The sequence below is a fragment of the Plectropomus leopardus genome, chromosome 13 (genome assembly GCF_026936395.1).
Source record: "Plectropomus leopardus strain MGB_pleo_1.0 chromosome 13, ASM2693639v1, whole genome shotgun sequence".
Classification (NCBI taxonomy): Eukaryota; Metazoa; Chordata; class Actinopteri; order Perciformes; family Serranidae; genus Plectropomus; species Plectropomus leopardus.
Genome location: NC_142188.1, coordinates 4718013 through 4729861, shown reverse-complemented (window position 1 = coordinate 4729861; position 11849 = coordinate 4718013). Strand labels below are relative to the sequence as shown.

Below are 11849 nucleotides of genomic sequence, written 5' to 3'. Positions count from 1 at the left end.
AGAGACATGCCTAGATGAAAAATAAGCTACATGTTGTTGTTTACCCCCATGGTCTTTTAACAAAACAGATGTCATGTTAGTCTTTTCGTCCACTGTCTGAGTAAAAGGATAGTCATGACTGGCAGCCCCAGTGCAGTTCGCAAAGCAGTCTTCAAGTCGTTATAAGGTTTCTCAGATTTTTCCATCCTTGACATTTTTTGATGTTCTTTCAGTCCTCTAACATAAACTTGCTTCCGTCTCAGCAAAATATACTATCCACTGTAAACAGTAGGATGTCATACCTACAAAAGACATGACCTGTTTCTTGGTTTGTGGTGTCAGAATACTTTGAATGGCAGTTTTTGTGTTTGGGAGAGAGATATTTACCCTCCTGCTGTGATCATTTATCCTAGAAAGGTCACTCATTGTTGAACCCATTGCAGTGTGCTCAAACAAGCAATGTGGCCATTATTTGCCAGTTGTTGCAGCAGTGCTGATGTGCCTGTCTTACAGGCCTCTTTTGATGGTGAACAAGTCACTAAATTATCAAATTATTGCAGAGGCGCATCCCTAGCTGGCAAAGTAAGTTAACGCTGCTTTGTTAATTCCCAAACTTTTGTATCAGCTCATGGCCAGATAGTTGAAACAGAATGTTTTGTTTTCCTTAATAAGAAAATTTAAACCAGTGCTGGGAATCTTTTTTGCATGAAAATACTTTAACCAAATCACCAACAGAGAACAATTTACTGTTAGCTGGAGCCTGTGATAGAATTGTGGATGCATTGGTTTGTTCATTTTCTGCCTGCAAATCTTGCAGGTTTTTCTGTGTCTGCTTGTTGCATTACCATATAACAATGAAGCTGTGTCTATCTTGTGTTGCAGATTTGTGTCGTTGTCTGGGTCCTTCTTCTTAGCTTTCCTGTACTTTTCTCTTTTTGATATGATAATTAGGTCAAGGTAGCCATTGCTGGCATCTTTTTTTCTCCTTCCACTGCTCATATTCTTCCTCGGTTGGACCCTCAAAGTCCTGTACACTTCCACAATGAATTGTAGGCATGTTGGTGCTTATTTACATACCGTTGCTCCTGCAGAGTATTATTTGGTTCCTAGATGGAGCCAGATATAACAGAATTTTCAGCTACATGTCTTTCACATTTCTTAGTTGAGTCCCTTTACAAACTTAGTTTTTTGTATGTTTTTGTGAAGAAACTTTGGCCTCTTTGTGTTGATGCAGAGTGTACAAACATGCGTGGTTTTACCACTTACTGTGTGGTGTTATGTTAACCTCAACGTCCTCTCTTACTCATGCATATTCATGCCATATTGTTTTTTTCTAACTTCCTTAGAAGGTAATCATCGACGCCTCCTCTGTGTAGACTACCATCAGTCAGTGTCACAGTTCACTATATGTAATGTAGACAATTTGGGTGCTGAGGACATACCATCAGACACTGGTGTAGGGAACAACTTCCACTGTGGTCTTGCAGCTTTCAAAGGTAGTTTTTGTTGTTTTATTATATAGATTATTAACAAAGCTAAAGGCACTATAAACAGTCAAGAAATGATTGTGCAACTTTTAAAAGCTGAAGAATACTGTGTGTTTACTGTGTGTTCTGTTTTTCCTTTAAATTGGGAAAATTATAAATATTGGATTGTGTAAAAAAAAAAGATAAATACATGATTTGGTTTTAATTAAATAAAGTAGAAGTAAAAGAAGTAGAAGTATTGTTCAGCCTTTTCAGGAATGGAGCTCATGTATCTGGAACATGCTTACAACGGCTTTTTTACAAAGCTGTCTTGAGAGTAGAAATATGCAAAAAAAAACAACTTGTGGGTATTGTGACAATGTGATTACATTAAATTACTGAAACAACTTAACCGTGTTTAGTGGTTATAGTAAAGACTTCACATTAGTATTCATAATCAGTGAATACTAATTCATAAACAATCTGAAACTGTGTTATTTGATTAAATAATAGTGAGCAATGATTCTGTTAATTGTTATTGTGGGTACAGTGTTTGGGATTTTTGGGAACTTGCACGTCAGCTTTAGTGATATCACTGAGCAATATATTGTAGAAATTAATCATGTTTCCTTTCTATAATCTGATCTCTTAGAAAACAGGTTTCGCTCTGAAGAATGGATGATATCTACATGAACAATACTTCACAGAACAGAAGCTCTAATTTCACAGAGAGCATGGATTATGAGTTTGTGGTGGATTGCATAATCATTTGTATCGGCCTTCCTTTGACTCTCTTGGCCATTTATGCTCTTTATTCTCTGGTATGTATATTATGACTGAGATGTATTTATTTTCTCCATGTGTCATGTGTCTCTGTAAAGGATTTTGATGTGGATTATGGGCCAGGGGTCAGGCAGGTGGGATCAAATGTCGTAATGATGCATAAATTTACAGTTTAAAATGACTCCCCCATTAAAGTGTACATAAAAATGATTGGACCCCAAACAGTTTACTCTGTGCCGTGTCTTCTGTTAAACTATAAGAGTTAATGCTACCATTTAGTTATTATTTGGGCTCATTGCCTCTGTTTTTGTTTGTAGCGTATAAATGTAGCATATACATGGCGATGCTGGACAGAGCGAGATGATATATATTAACAACTGCTTTCTTAATTTTTTAATTTTTCTTTTTTTTTTTGTAGGTAAAAGATGATCATATTGCTCCGATCTACGTCATCAACCTTCTCATTACCGACGTCATTCAGCTCTGCTGCCTGATCATTGAGGTGACACAGCGTGAGAGGCTGACAGGAATGTTCTCCGCTTTTATCCGCTTCTATTGTCTAACGACCAGTGTTTGCTTCATGGTGTGCATCGCCATGGAAAGGTAGCTATCGGTCTCTCCAGTATTATGTAGCCTCTTCTATGGCTGACCCTTGTATTACTATATAATCCTGATGCTGTGTCTGTCTTGTATTGCAGGTATTTGGTCATCGCCTGCCCACTGTGGTACCGCCTCAGACGAACCATCAAGATCTCTGTGCTGGTCTGTATCATTGTTTGGGTCCTTCCGGTTGTCCTTTACTTTCTCATTTTTCTGTTGAACACAGACATAACCTTTGGGATCCTCCTCCTCCTTCCTCTCCCACTGCTCATATTCTTCCTTGGTGGGACCCTCAAAGCCCTGTCTGCTTCCATCTCAGTCCACTCTGACGAAAAACGAAGAATTGTAGCAATGTTGGTCCTGGTGCTGCTTATTTACGTGCTGTTGTTCCTGCCAGCCATCATTGTGCTCCTGTTTCAGGGAGACAGACCTAACTTAATCCTAATCTACCTGTCTGTTAATTTTGTTAAACTGAATCCTCTTGCAGACTTAGTTCTTTATATTTTGATGAGGAAAGGGACCATTGACAAGCTTTTGGCATCTGTGTGTTGTTGCAGAATGGACGACAATGATATCAGCAGTTCGGGGGCAGACTGAGACATGCACGTAAATATGAACGATAGAGACAGGACAGATTCTGTCATTGACCGATGCAGTTTCCAAAAAGACACCTAAACCTTCATTTTGACTCTTTTTTTGTATGTGCAAAATAGAAAGAGAATTTCAATTAAAAATCAGTTTTTGGACAAAAAAAAAAGAAAATGTTTGGCTTTGTCTTATTCAGTACATTAAAACCTGATAAAACATACAAATGTTTTTGTGTGTTTACCTGAAAAGGCATCTTAACATGTCTCAAGGACATCTTTTTTGATCTTTAAAACAACTAAAATAAAATAACTTGTGTGTCTATCCAAAATTGTGTTTGATAATGAATTAAACCACATACTTTTTGTCTGTCTTTATATAATACACATCTTATTTTAGGTGTTTTAGGTATGGTCGTTTTTAAAATGTGATTCAGAGCAGGTATTTGCTATTGTATGCTTGCCAATGTAAATAAATTCTGTGCAATTTTATATTAAATTTGTCATTTTTCAGAAATTCAATATAAAATCTTTATTTCTAGCTAAAACTGTGAAAGTCTGCACTTGACTAAGTCTGAATTGAAACATGGTATATTGTGGGATATTGTGGGATATAACCCAGCCCTACTTCTATGAGGGAGGCAGGTTTTTTGGGGTTTCTTTAATATTATCAAAGGATATTTTCTGATAATCCTCCTGTAGTCAAACTTCATATTTAAATTTATCCATTTGGCAGACACTTTTTTCTAAAGTGATACCAAATGAGGTATGTTCAAGAGTTTAGCCCAGTTGCATTTATATTTTGTGGTTAACTTTTTCCTTTATAGCTACAGTAGTTTAATGAATTGTCCCTGTAATGCAAGTTAAAAGCAGGACAGCAGAAATACATTCATCTGAGTGGCAAAACGAAGTATAAAGAATTAGGTACATGAGCTGGTGCGTGCACTTAGACAAAGTTCTGAAGAAAAACCAGTGCCACACAGAGAGACCACAGATGATAAAAGAGCAGAATCGGAGCAGATTACATATACACACATGCATATATCTTGTGCATCTGTAGTTTGTTTTAATTGCTGATGTTCTTCCAGCCCCAGTTATCTGTTAGCTTAGGTTTTAAATAAATTAAATTATCTATGGCTTACATTACATTATCTCTTCTTACATTCACTGAAAACGTTTCTGTCAAGTGTTGTGCATATAAGGCCAAGAAGATAAAATATCTAGATAATTTGTAAGTGTAAGACAATAAAAGTTTATTTTGATGTTAATGTTATTGAAGCTCGATCGTGTTTTGAGCCCTGACCATTGCCTTGAAGTCAACGGCTGCCTGGAAGGCGCTCCCCGCCTCCAACCCTCTGACCAATCACAGAAGCCCCAGTACTCAAATTCAGACTTCCTCAGCAAGTTCACACGCATAGTCTATATTTTTCAAATATATGAATAAAGTAATCTTTATCTAAGCATTTTGTGCAGAAAAATATAACAATAATACAACCTAAGTTAGCTACTTTTAGCTAGCACTACTGTATTATAAGATAGCTAATGTTAGCTAATTGGACCTGATAACGTAGATTAGCTATTTTAACCAAGCTAATGCAACTTTTCTGCAAAGTAATGTAGTAAGTCTGTCTAAGCTTGTTGAAAATAAATTAAAAACTGATGCTAATGTTGAGCAGTCTAGTTATATTGATATGTTATTTCACAAAGGCTAACATTGGCTACATACCAGGCTGCATACTCCCAGGCAGCCAAATGATTTTGGATAACGTTAACTGTAAGGCATCTACACATGGTCTTCCAGGCGGTGTAGTTATACCGGCTAACTCAGAGACAGGCGGTTGACTTTAGAAAACTGTAATACGGCTTTCCCACCAAAATTAGCAGCATGCGGGTTTTTCAAACATGGGTAAACCCATTAAATATTGTGGATTGACTGTATTCCCACTGCCAGTGAACACCACTGGAGCACATGTGTTTGCCTTTCTGTTAGCTTTTGCGTGTGTGTGGTCTGTTTTGTTGGTGTGTCTGTACGATATCATGGACAGGCAGGAGAACAGCAGCCAGAACAGAGGTCTTTGAAAACTTTTCAATGGTTTCTTTTCTTTATCGCTATTATTCAGTATCTCTTTTAAACTCAGTGCAGATGTATTTGGATTGATGTTTTAGTACTGCTTAGGAGGAGATGGAGGGTAATTAGTGACAGCACGTCATTACAACTTGCTACTTAAAGAGCTTAAATTACCTCGTTCACCCGGTTGTTTTGTTCCCATCGGTGCCGATCGGAGTTGGAGGCCATTAAAAACCTGTGTCCACTGCAGAGTCATTTGACCTGGGTGTTAATGGTAATTGTATGCATTCTCATTGCATTGAATATTCAATATTCAATTGCACTGAATGAGTGAATAACATGGCAAACATATTTTAAACTTGACTTTATATCATTTTAAATAATTTTTAAAATTTCTTTCTTTACATCTCTTGGCTTATCTTGTCTTTACTCTTTTATTGAAAAATCTGTATCCTGTGTGATGTTTTTATATTTTATTGCTCTGTAAAGCACTTTGAATTGCCCTGTTGTATGAAAAGTGCTATCCAAATAAAGCGGCCCTGGATGCCTTCCAGGATACTTGGTAATACTGGTTAACTCTTAGGCAGCCAGTTGATTTTCAATTCCTGTATGCATACCCAGCTAGTAGGGAATGTTCCCACAACACTGGCTAACTTTAATTAGTTGTAATTATGTTTAAAGAAAACATTTTGATCTAATCTTCAAAGAACCATTTAAGGATACCTATCATTTCAAATAATGTTCCTGCATGTTAAATGCTTACTAAGATGTAATGTTTGAACGGCACCAATCTGAGGATGTTTTTGGTGATGTTGAGAGGTGACAGATGATAGAGTAATCTTTTGTAAAACATTCCCATAGTTGTAATATTCCCAAAGTCTTATATAAGAACAAACTTTTCTTTTTACATGAAAATGGAATTTGAAGTGTTCACATAACAACATTGAAATAAATAAAGAAAAACCAAAAACATTTTTTGATGTTTATAGAGAATGCTCTCCGAACTTTTAAAAGAACATTCTGGGAACTAAAAGAAAACTTGCCACTTAAAATGTTACTAAGTTATTGATTGGTTGCATTGCACCATTATCAGAACATTTTTAGAACCAAAAATTGCTGGCTGGTTACAGACATGATAGTTTAAAAGTGATGTCTCCCAGGCAGCCAGTTGATTTTATATGCCTGCAGGGCATTAAGGCATGGTAGATTAGGGATGGCTGTCTTCCAGGCTGCTCAGTAATACAAGCTAACTCTAAAACAGCAAGCTGATTTTAGTTCATGTTAACTGTAGGCAATCTAGACATGGTCTCCTGGTAATTATCCGGCTAACTCAGAGGCAGACAGTCCACTTTAGATATCTGTAAGGCATCTAGGTTAAGAGTGATGTGGTCTTCCAGGCTGCTTAGCTTTAGCTGTTAAATGAGGCAGCCAGATGATTTTGGATAACTGTAAGGCAGCTAAATACATAGTAGGTTAAAAGTTCAGAGAGTAAGAGAGTTCATGCCTTACTAATATTTTCTCTCTTCCTTAGAAGATAATGATCAGATACGCCTTCTCTGTGTAGATTTTATTAGCCTATGGCATGTTATATTTATCAAATTTATTGTAGGCTGTTTGGATGCTCAGGCCATAATTTCAGACAGTGGAATAGGGAACTCATTCAGGTGGTGTCTTGGAGGTGTCTTTGGAACATATTATACTGTTTTTTAAGTTTTTTAAGTGTTTAAGTTCAGAGGCACTCTGAAGAGTCAGGAAAAGATTATGCAACCTTGGACTGTAGCTGTGCAGAAAACTGTGTTTAAATCAACTGTGTTAATCATCAAAGCTATTTATAATGACATTTCCAGTTTATCAGGAAGCGATGACAACTGAAAAACGTTTTAGGTGTGTGACAAAATGGAAATGTAACCCAGAATCTGTAGATCATTATCAGTCCACTCAGTGTTACAACTCACCTTCCTTATTGTAGACTGTTTGGATACTGAGGATATAACATCATACACTGGTATACGGAGCTCATTCGGTGGAGGTCATCCAAATTTCAAAGGTAAATTTTGTGACATTATATTATATTGAATATTTAAAATGATAGAGGCACTATGAACAATCAGCAAATAATTATGCAACCAACATGCTGTTTTAAACCAGCTCTATTTTTTATGTTTCACTCTTCCATTGGTTTGTAAAAACGACAAAACAAAAACAGTTTGAGAAAGAAGCCAAATCAAATAAATACAGAAAGATGCAGTATTTTCAATTAATGTATAACTGTTTTGTTTTTTCAGAAAATATACTACTGTACAATAATGTAGCCCTGTAGCATGTTTACAAAGGTTTTTTTTTTTTTCAAACATGTCAGCATTAATACTGTTAAGACATTTTCTAGCTTTTATTTGTTCTAAATCATCAGGAAATGATCGCAGCCGTCAGAGGCTGATGAATTGTTCATGTAATCCAAGACCAGTTACACTGAGTTAACCCTTTCATACATAAGTTATGACTGCCTCGGTCAAGAACTTTGTCTTGTTTTTGTATGTCTTATGATTGTCAACATAAATATTTTTGTGACATTTTCTAGTGTTTATATATTTTAAATCATCATTAATCCACCAACGTTGTTTATCGTGACATTGACAGTTTATCAGGAAATGATTGTGGCTATATGCAAAAGACTTTTGAGGGTTGTGATGATTATGTAACCCCAAGACCAATGATACTGAGTTAACCCTTTCATACATACATTTTGACTATTTCAGTCAAGGATTTTTTTTCTTGTTGGTTTTTAAAAAAATTTAGATCTTTTTTTCATTTCAACAACGTCTTCCTGTCCACAAATATGTGCTTTTAACTGAGTGAATATAAACCCATGATTTAAATGATTTATTATGTGAAATCTATTAAAAGATATATTTTTCTAACCCCATCCTTCCCTCTTCCATTCAGTTCCTTGCTCTTGAATCCTCAGGCACGAACATTTTCTACAAAAATGCTGTAAAGATTTCTTGGTAACAAAAACTGAAAGTTATATTCTAATAACACATGAAGCATTTTCAAAAACGTTTCATTAATAGGTTCAGTTGTAGTTATATATAATCAGTGATGCATTCTGTCTATTTTAGTGGACAGATGATTCATCAAAATCCTACTAATATGAAATGTTTGTACTGCAAGGGTCTTCTACTGCAGTGGGGTTGGCAAGATATTCCTTAGCTGCATAAAATTTGTTACATTCTGGAAAGATAATGCAAATGGTTCATTGAATGGATTAATCAGTCATGTAAACCTTCTTGTCCAAAATCAGAGGGCACTGAGAACAGAAGAAGTCAAATCATGAAACGGTGTCTGGCATTTTGGATGTTTTTCCTGAGTTTGGTTATAATATTGTATTTGTGTGAGCTTGAGATATCACAAAACACTGTTTGGTAGATGATAAACAGCACGCTGCCTTTCTAAAACGTGATTTCTTCTACTACAGGTTTCACTCTGAAGAATGGCGTTTTATATTGTCTTTGCCCCCTTCGTTCCCTACAATTATTTTGGAGAAGCTGGACTCATCATGAAAGTGGTGACATGCATTGTCGTTTGTGTCGGCCTGCCTTTGACCCTCATGGCCATCTATGCGCTTTTTTCTCAGGTATGAACATTGTGACTGAGTTTTATTTATTTACCGTTTGTGTCATAGATCTGTCTGAAGGTGCTAGATCTGAGTTGGGGGACAAAGTGTCATGGGCTGTTATGAAGTGTTATGAAGCCCCTGGGAAGTGCACCAGGCTCTGATGTAAATTGTAAATAGTGGCCAAAAGTGGAATTACACCGTCAGGGTCCGTACAAGTGGCTCTGACAGTGATTGCTGATCAGAGCAAGATGACATATTTAGGAGTTGGAGTTCAAAACATGTTCACAGCTGTTTGTTTACTTTTGTTTCCTGCAGGTGCGAAATGATCACGTTGCTCCGATCTTCGTCATCAACCTTCTCATTTCTGACCTCATTCAGCTCTGCTGCTTGATCGTTGAGGTGACGCAGCCGAAGGATCAGATATATAAAATCTTCACATATATTTACTACTTTTGTATGGGGGACAGCGTTTGCTTCATGGTGTGCATCGCCCTGGAAAGGTAACTATCTGTCCATCCAGTGTCTGAGGAGCTACTTCTGTGTCTGACCCTTGTGTCACTATATAGTTCTGAAGCTGTGTTTCTGTTGTGTTGCAGGTATTTGGTTATCGCCTGCCCACTGTGGTACCGCTTCAAACGAACCATCAAGATCTCTGTGGTGGTCTGTGTCGTGGTCTGGGTCCTTCCTCTTGTCTGTCTCCTCCCTTTACTTTTCTGCAAAGATGGGAAGATTAAAGAAACCATCATCACCATCTTTTGTTTCCTTCCCCTCCCATTTCTCTTATTCTCCCTGGGTGGGACCCTTAAAGCCCTGTCTTCTTCCATCGCTGTTCACTCTGACGAAAAACGACGAATTGTAGGAATGTTGATCCTGGTGCTGCTTATTTACACGCTGCTTTTCCTGCCCAGCATCATTTTGTTATTGTCAGATGAAGTCAGATCAAACAAAACCCTCAGAGTCCTCTTTCCTGTGTTTCTTAGGTTGAGTCCTCTTGCAGACTTATTTCTGTATGTTTTCATGAGGAAAGGAGTTATTGACAAGCTTTTGGCCTCTGTGTGTTGTTGCAGACTGGACAGCAATGATATCAGCAGTCAACCAGTCGAAATGATGACAGCAGATCCAGAGTCAGCTTCAGGCAGAGAAAAAGAGAACGGGGAGAAAACAGAAAAAGACATTGTAGGCAAATAGGAAGGATAGAGACAGACTGTGTCATCGACTGATGTCATTTCTGATAAGACACTGAACGGTAGATACAAGTAAGCATTTTTATTTTTATTATATTTTTTTATTATATTATATATTTTTTATTTATATATTTTTATATTTTTAATTTTTTTTCATTTTCTATAGGAAAAGGAAGTAAAATTCAAGCAAATAGATCTCACAAGTCAGAAAAGTCCAAAAGTCTTTGTTTCATAACCAGTTAAATTAAAAACGCTGATATTTTAAAGAACCTACCTTTATTATTACATTTCATTTTGGATTTAAAAACATTAAGTGAGATTAGTTTTTTGGTCATTCTGCCAAAATTCCATGCTGAAGCTGCAGAGTATATACATGCCCATGTCCCAATTAACATATGATGTTTGAAATATGAAAGCATAATGAAGTCTTGAGGAGGCAAATGCTCTTGTCCAACACTTTTCATACATGATAAAGACAAGTAGTTTGCATGGGAGCATTTAAAGAATTGCCTATATGGAAAAGTATACCACTGACAGGGTGGCCAGATTAGGCCATCCTACCCAAGAGTATAACCTGCAGTAGTGAGTCAGTTTTTTTACAATCGGTAGTGAAAGTCATGGAAACATGGAAAGCTTTTTAACCTCTGTAACGGATCCCCATAATCCACTCAGAAAAAAGTTCTGCTTGCTGGGTAAACTTGCTCAGGTTCACTGTGATGCCCTCATTTACATGTAAATAAAATGTTATTTTATTAGTTTGTTAGCTGTAAGTTGATTATCTTATTTATCTTATTTATCTTTATCTTGTTTATCTTTTCTTTTCTTTTGTAATAACAGAATTAAACCAAATATTTCTTATTGATTTGCTTGGCTCATAATTGCTGCTGTGCTGTCTTATTCCGAAGTCTTCATTTTAACTGTTTTCATCTGTAATTCAGATACGTTGATTAAGTTCCTAAGAAAAACCAGTGACGCAGAGAGACCACATGTGATGAAAGTCTGTGGGTTTAGATTCTTGGCTGATTATGTTCATATGCACGTAGCTTGTGCATTGATGCATTGCTGATGTTGTTCCACTCCCAGTTATTTGTTAGCTGACTTTGGTTTTAAATCATTTACATTATAAATGGCATGGACAGAAATGCCTGATTTTTCTGTCAAAATTTCAAAGCAATTTGCAGTATTTTTAGGTGGGGGTTTTTTATCATGTCATTATATTTTTTGGGAAGTTATAATCACATAGGATGTACATCATGATATTCATTTTCAGAGCCAATATTTGAAATGAAACAAAACAAATACTAAAAAAAAATCTTAGCTCGTCTAAAGCCAGTCAAGAAGATTTAGAAACATTGAGGTCCACAAGAATAAAACGGACTGCCCTGATTGTAAAACAGTGATTGGCAGGAAGAATGTTACATTACAGATGAGGAAGACACAGATAAAAGAGAGACCACCGTGTGCTTCACAGCTTCACCGTCAGGTGAGAGAGAGCCGACTGTGCCTCCGACAGCTTGAGAGCTGTTGTGACGCTTAATAGTTTGAAAGGTTAAAAAGCTAAAACAGTTA

General features: G+C 36.6%; 1 protein-coding gene across 5 annotated transcripts; it reads left to right on the top strand.

Annotated features, from left to right (window-relative positions):
- The first annotated feature begins 1344 nt into the window (after positions 1 to 1344).
- On the top strand, positions 1345 to 11537 carry LOC121954842 (G protein-coupled receptor 4-like). 5 transcript variants are annotated; one of them, XM_042502552.2, is made up of 5 exons: positions 1345 to 1475; positions 2098 to 2266; positions 2647 to 2831; positions 2927 to 2990; positions 8956 to 9019. In XM_042502552.2, exons 2-5 carry the CDS (start codon positions 2120 to 2122, stop codon positions 8965 to 8967), a joined length of 408 nt encoding a protein of 135 aa, XP_042358486.2. In that variant the 5' UTR covers positions 1345 to 1475; positions 2098 to 2119; the 3' UTR covers positions 8968 to 9019. The 5 variants fall into 5 exon arrangements, with proteins under 5 accessions (XP_042358486.2, XP_087942383.1, XP_087942382.1 ...); XM_088086257.1 differs by lacking the exon at positions 8956 to 9019 and having other exon boundaries at positions 1354 to 1475; positions 2927 to 3562; XM_088086256.1 differs by lacking the exons at positions 1345 to 1475; positions 2098 to 2266; positions 2647 to 2831 and adding exons at positions 9412 to 9596; positions 9693 to 11161 and having other exon boundaries at positions 2925 to 2990; positions 8956 to 9114.
- The last annotated feature ends 312 nt before the right edge of the window (positions 11538 to 11849 follow it).

What these genes read in the sequence shown, in the direction of transcription:
- LOC121954842 (XM_088086256.1), top strand. Translation starts at nt 8,971, where the DNA reads ATGGCGTTTTATATTGTCTTTGCCCCCTTCGTTCCCTACAATTATTTT. An exon ending in TCTATGCGCTTTTTTCTCAG is followed by an intron (nt 9,115 to 9,411) that starts GTATGAACATTG and finishes TGTTTCCTGCAG; the next exon opens with GTGCGAAATGATCACGTTGC. An exon ending in GTGTGCATCGCCCTGGAAAG is followed by an intron (nt 9,597 to 9,692) that starts GTAACTATCTGT and finishes GTTGTGTTGCAG; the next exon opens with GTATTTGGTTATCGCCTGCC.